General features: G+C 42.8%; 1 protein-coding gene across 1 annotated transcript in view; it reads right to left on the reverse strand.

The window, feature by feature from the left end:
- Positions 1-6,247, reverse strand: part of trappc2l (trafficking protein particle complex subunit 2L) — a 17,300-nt gene extending 11,053 nt beyond the window's left edge. The window contains exon 1 of the mRNA XM_043707499.1: positions 6,236-6,247. Coding sequence (XP_043563434.1) covers positions 6,236-6,247 — 12 coding nt within the window. The remainder of the gene's footprint in view (positions 1-6,235) is intronic.
- Positions 6,248-6,675: the final 428 nt, after the last annotated feature.

Genomic DNA, 6,675 nt, shown 5'->3' on the forward strand with positions numbered 1-6,675 from the left:
GAGAGGGTCGTGTCTTTGTCTAGTGAGCTGGTGTTCGTGTATCCTGGTGGCTAACTTTCTTCCTGTTTTTCCTATGTAGTGTTTGTGGTAGTCCTTGCATTGAATTTTGTAGATGACGTTGGTTTAGTCCATGGGTTGTACTGGGCCTTTGATTTAACAGATTGTTAAATTTTTAAAAGATAAGTTCGAAAACAAAGTTACTCGAGCTACGATGGAAAGATAAATGAGAAACAGTTTGGACATTAACAATATGTACATCAATATTTATTTTTCTGAGACACAGAAATGTGCACAATCCTGCAAAATTTCTTTCGACTGTGACGTCCAGGAATGCAAGTTTGTTGTTGGTTTCTTCCTCCTTGGTGAACTTTAAGCCTGTGAGGGTGTTGTTGATGATGTTGAATGTCTCTTCTTTCTTGTTTCGTTTTGTGATGATAAAGGTGTCATCTACATAGCGGACCCAGATTTTTGGTTTGATGGTTGGTAGGGCTGTTTGTTCTAATCTTTGCATTACCGCTTCTGCTATGAACCCTGATAGCGGAGATCCCATGGGCGTGCCGTTGGTTTGTTTGTAGATTATGTTGCTATGAAGTTTATAAAATTATGAGGGGCATGGATAGTGTAAATAGACAAGGTCTTTTCACTGGGGTGGGGGAGTCCAGAACTAGAGGGCGTAGGTTTAGGGTGAGAGGGGAAAGATATAAAAGTAACCTAAGGGGCAATGTTTTCACACAGAGGGTGGTGTGTGTTTGGAATGTCCTTAAATGTTTGAGAAGTGATGAGGGACAGGAGTGAATGTTGTCTACATGGACTTTAGTAAGGCATTTGATAAGGTACCTCATGGCAGGCTGGTACAGAAGGTAGAGTCTAATGGGATGCAGGTTGAGCTGGCTAGATGGATACAAAGTGGATTTGCTCATGGAAGACAGACTTTAGCAGTGGGAGGGTGCTTTTCGGATTGGAAATCAGTAAGAAGTGGTATTCCACAGTGGTCAGGGGCTGGGACCTTTGTTGTTTGTGATGTATAAATGATCTGGAGGAAAATATAGGTGGTCTGATTAGTGAGTTTGTGGATGACACCAAAATTGACAGAGTTGCAGATATTGTGGAGGGTTGTCAAAGGATACAGCGGGATGTAGATTTTTTGCAGGTTTGGGCAGATAGGAATGAGAAATGGCAGATGGAGTTTAATCCGGAAGCACCTTCTTCAGGCTCATGCCCGAAACGTCGATTCTCCTGCTCCTTGGATGCTGGCTGACCTGCTGCGCTTTTCCAGCAACACATTTTCAGCTCCCAACACCTGTACTCAATATTCTGACCAATAAAGGAAAGTATACCAAACGCCTTCTTCACTATCCTATCTACCTGAGACTCCACTTTCAAGGAGCTATGAACCTGCACTCCAAGATCTCTTTGTTCAGCAACACTCCCTAGGACCTTACCATTAAGTGTATAAGTCCTGCTAAGATTTGCTTTCCCAAAATGCTGCACCTCGTATTTATCTGAATTAAACTCCATCTGCCACTTCTCAGTCCATTGGCCCATCTGGTCCAGATCCTGTTGTAATCTGAGGTAACCCTCTTCGCTGTCCACTACACCTCCAATGTTGATGTCATCAGCAAACTTAGTAACTGTACCTCTTATGCTCGCATCCAAATCATTTATGTAAATGACAAAAAGTAGAGGACCCAGCACCGATCCTTATGGCACTCCACTGGTCACATGCCTCCAGTTTGAAAAACAGCCCTTCACCACTACCCTCTGTCTTCTACCTTTGAGTCAGTTCTGTATCCAAATGGCGAGTTCTCCCTGTATTCCTTGAGATCTAACCTTACTAATCAGTCTCCCATGGGGAATCTTGTCAAACGCCTTACTGAAGTCCATATGGATCACATGTACTGCTCTGCCCTCATCAATCTTCTTTGTTACTTCTTCAAAAAACTCAATCAAGTTTGTGAGACATGATTTCCCACGCACAAAGACATGTTGACTATCCCTAATCAGTCCTTGCCTTTCCAAATGAAACTTGCTGGACTACAACCTGGTGTTGTGTGATTTGTAACAGAGTTACAGTGAGGGGGCAGGGGTTATCAGAGCAATAGAGTAAGGGTTGTCGGATATATCAGAATGATATAGTATAGGCTGTCGTTAATATCAGAGTGTTATAGTGAAGGGTGTGGATTATAACATGAAATTCCTGTGAGGTGTTTGAGATATTTCATTATGCCAAAGTGAAGGTTGTGTGTAATATCAAATGTAACAGTGGGATATCGGTTATGTTAAAGTGTTACACTAACATCAGAGTGTTACAGTGAGGGTGGGGAGTACATCAGAGTTGTTGTGAGAGGTGTGCGGAATTTCAGAATGTTTCAGTGAGGAGTGGGGAACATATCAGAGTGTTACAGTGAAGGATGGGGAGTATATCAGAGTTGTAGTGAGGGTTGTGGGGAATATCAGTGCTGCACCGAGAGATGTGAGGAATATTGAAGTGTTGCAGTAAGGACTGTGGGGTATATCAAATTGTTATAGTGAGGGTTTTGGAGTACATCAGTGTTACGCTGAAGGGGATGGTTAATATCACAATGTTACAGTGAGGTGTCTGGGAATTATCAGAGTTACAGTGAGGGTTGTGAGGTTTATCAGAGTGATACAGTGTGAGGTGTGGGGTCGATCAGTGTTTTCTATGAAGGTGTGGTTAATATCGGAGTTATATAGTCAGAGGTGTGGGGTTTATCAAAATGATACAGTGAGGGATGTGGGGCTTATCAAAGTGTTACAGTGAGTGATGTGGCTATACCAGATTGTTATAGTGAAGGGTGTGGGGTTTATTAGAGTGATACTTTGCAGGGTGTTGGATAGATGAGTGTTACAGTGAAGTCTTTTCCCATTTAGGAAATCAACTACATGCCTATTCTTCCGACCAGTGCGCATAATCTAACACTTTCCCAACATTGTGTTCCATCTGCCAGTATTGATGTGAGCGGTGTGTGGTATATCAGAGTGTTACAGAGTGGTGTTGGATATCAGAGTGTTTCAATGGGGGGCATGGAGTATATCAGAGTTGATGTGAGTACAACTGTTTATATGTTAATGATTTGGATGTAAGGAACTGAGAGCATTGTTACTAAGGTTGCAGATGGCACACAGATAGGTGGAGGTTAAGGAAGTGTTGAGGAGATGAGGAGGCTGTAGAAGGATTTGGACAGGTTTGAAGATTGGGCAAAGACGTGGCAGATGGAATACATTGTGGGAAAGTGTCAGATTATGTACATTGGTAGGAAGAATAGAGATGTAGATAATTTCCAAAATGGGAAATGGCTTCGGAAATCTGAAGCACAAAGGGTCTTAGGAGTCCTCGTTAAGGATTTTCTTAAGGTTAACATGTGAGTTCAGTTAACAATTAGGAAGGCAAATGCAAAGTTAATATTTGTTTTGAGAGGCCTAGAATATAAGAGCAGGGATGTATTATAAAGGCTGTACAAGGCTCTGGTCAGATCACTTTTGGAATCTTGTGAGTAGTTTTGCATACCGTGCCTAAGGAAGGATATGCTTGGAAGGGGTCCAGAGGAGGTCCGTAAGAATGAACATATAAGTAGCAATTGAAGACTCTCGGTCTGTACTTGATGGAGTTTAGAAGAATGATGAGGGGTTCTCATTGAAACTTGCAGAATTCTGAGAGGCCTGGTTAGAGTGGACATGCAAGAAATGTTTCCGGTATTAGGAGAAACTGGGACCCAAGTGCCCACTTAGAGTGAAGGAATGATCCTTTAGAACTGAGATGAGGTGGAATTTCATTAGTCAAAGGGTGCTGACTCTGTGGAACTTATTGTCGCAGACGGCTATGGAGGCCACGTCGTAGACTCATGGAGTCATAGAGATGTACAGCATGGAAACAGACCCTTCGGTCTTTTTTTTAATTCATTTATGGGATGTGAGCATCGCTGGCTAGGCCAGCACTTATTGCCTGTCCCTAGTTGCCCTTGAGTAGGTGATGGTGAGCAGCCTTCTTGAACCCCTGCAGTCCGCCTCCATGGGTTCTCACACAGTATGCCGTTTGGGAAGGACTTCCAGGATTTTGATCCAGTGAAAGTTTAACACTTGATTAGATTAGATTACTTACAGTGTGGAAACAGGCCCTTCGGCCCAACAAGTCCACACTGACGCCCCGAAGCGCAAGCCACCCAGACCCATTCCCCTACATTTACCCCTTCACTTAATACTACGGGCAATTTAGCATGGCCAATTCACCTGACCTGCACATTTTTGGACTGTGGGAAGAAACCGGAGCACCCGGAGGAAACCCACGCAGACACGGGAAGAATGTGCAAACTCCACACAGTCAGTCGCCTGAGGCGGGAATTGAACCCGGGTCTCTGGCGCTGTGAGGCAGCAGTGCTAACTACTGTGCCAAGTGCCGCCCGGTGATAGATAGGTTCTTGATTAGTAAGGGTAATTAAAGTTATGGGGAGAAGACAAGGAGAATGTGATTGAGAAACATATCAGTCATGAGTGGATAGTGGGCAGACTCGATGGGCTAATGGCCTAATTCTGCTCCTATATCTTATGGTCTTGTGGGTGTTAAGTATATCAATGTGTTGCTGTGTGGGGTATGGGGTCTTTTGGAGTGTTTCATTAAGCAGTGTGGAGCATATCAAATTGTTACAGTGAGGGTTTTGCCGTATATTAATGTTACAGTGAGGGATATGGAATTTATCAGAGTTACAGTGAGTGGTGCGGGGTTTATCAGAGTGATAGAGTGAGGGATGTGGGGTATATCAGAGTGATACAATGATTTGTGAGGGCAAGATCAGTGTATTTGAGGGATGTTGGGTATATTAGAGTGCTACAGTGAAGGGTGTGAAGTATTTCGGTGTTGCTGTGAGTGATGGGGGGATATATCAAGAGTGTTGCTGCGAGGGCTGTGGAATATCTTGAATTAGTGTATACTGTTAATTAACATAAAACAGCGGGGATTGCTGACTTCTGTGCTGTATGGAGCTTTACCTCAAATGCATTCTGTGCAATTAATTTAGAAATAAATATCAATTTGTTGAAATATTGTTCTTTTTCTCCTTCCTCTCTAGCCCGTGCTGCATTGCTAACAGGTCGTCTTCCCATTAGAAACGGTTTCTACACAACAAATGCTCATGCTCGAAACGGTAAGTGATAGTCTCAACTGGTCAGCATAGTAAGCATTTTCCAGCCTGGCTTATTGGTGATACTTGTAACACTTTGTGTGTGGGAGAGAGCCCACTTTATATAGTCTTTTAATTCTTGCACAGATTGTGGGCATCATTGGCTTGGCCAGCATTAATTGCCCATGCAGTGATCTGTTTCTTACTGCTGTAGTCCATGTACTGTAAGTAGACCCACAATACAGTTAGAAATTCCAGGATTTTGACCTGAGAGTCACTGAAAGAATGACAATGTATTTTCAAGTCAGGATGTTGAGTGGCTTGGAGGGGAACTTGCAGGTGGTAGTGTTCCCATGTATTTTCTGCCCTTGTCCGTTTAGATTGAAGTGGTTGGGGATGAAAAATGTTGTCAAAAATCACTTGGTGAGTTGAAGCACTGTATCTTGTTGACAGTGCTCCCACTGTGCATTGATGATGAATGGTGAAGGTTGTGCCAAGCTGCTTTGACCTTGATGGTGGTTAGATTCTTGAGTTGCAGTCATCCAGTCAAGTGGTGAGAGTTCCATCGCATTTTTGACTCGTGGATGACAGGCAAGCTCTTGGGAGACAGGAGGTAAATTACTTGATGCAGTATTCCCATCCTCTGACCTTTGTGGCTGTTGTACTCACAGTATTTTTATGGCTAGTCCAGTTTGGTTCCTGGTCAATGGTAACCTCTAGGATGTTGACAGTAGGGAATTTAACAATGGTAATGTCAAGGCTGATGGTCAGCTTCTCTCTTGTTGGAGATGGTCTCTGCCTGATACTTGTGTGGCGTGAATATTATTTGCCGTGTAATAGCCTAAGTTTAGATGTAGTTCAAGTCTTGCTACGTAATAACACAGTCCTCTTTAGTCTTTCTGGAGTTGCAAATTATGCTGAACATTGTGCAATCATTAGCAAACATCCCTGGTTAACAGAAAGAAGATCAAAGATAAAGCAATTGAAAATGATTGGCTAGAATACTAGCCTGAGGAACAGAAATGATAAAGCAGCCTTCTGATCAGCAAGAAGATCACCTCAGCAAATTCTGTGGACAGGGATCACTGGTCCAGTCTTACCCCTTTGCCCATAGCACCAGTGTTCCTTTTAATGTTTATTTGTACATACGTGTAGTGGAGGACTTTTCTAAGTGGGTTAAAGTTCTAACTAGCAGTTATATGTTGATGGTTCATAATTGTTTATCTGAAGTTCGAATCCATAAATAAATTGACATTCTTGTTAAGAACTGAAACCTTGTTCATGTTTTCTGTCAACCCAGATCTGAAAGAAGGTAAGTTGTGAATTTCATGTACTTTTAAAAATCTTTAACTTCTCTAATAATTCTGGGAGTAGTGCAGCTTGACTTCCAGCATGCTACTCCAGTGGTATGTATCAGTAAGCAGTGAGTGGCAGTTATTTTCGGAAAGGCGTGTGGTAAAATGGGACTAGGATTGGAGGAGAGGGACACCAAAGGGGCTTTGTAGGTAGGTAATAAGGCAGGTTTGGCATGCTATGCCAA

This window comes from Chiloscyllium plagiosum, chromosome 17 (assembly GCF_004010195.1).
Source record: "Chiloscyllium plagiosum isolate BGI_BamShark_2017 chromosome 17, ASM401019v2, whole genome shotgun sequence".
NCBI lineage: Eukaryota > Metazoa > Chordata > Chondrichthyes > Orectolobiformes > Hemiscylliidae > Chiloscyllium > Chiloscyllium plagiosum.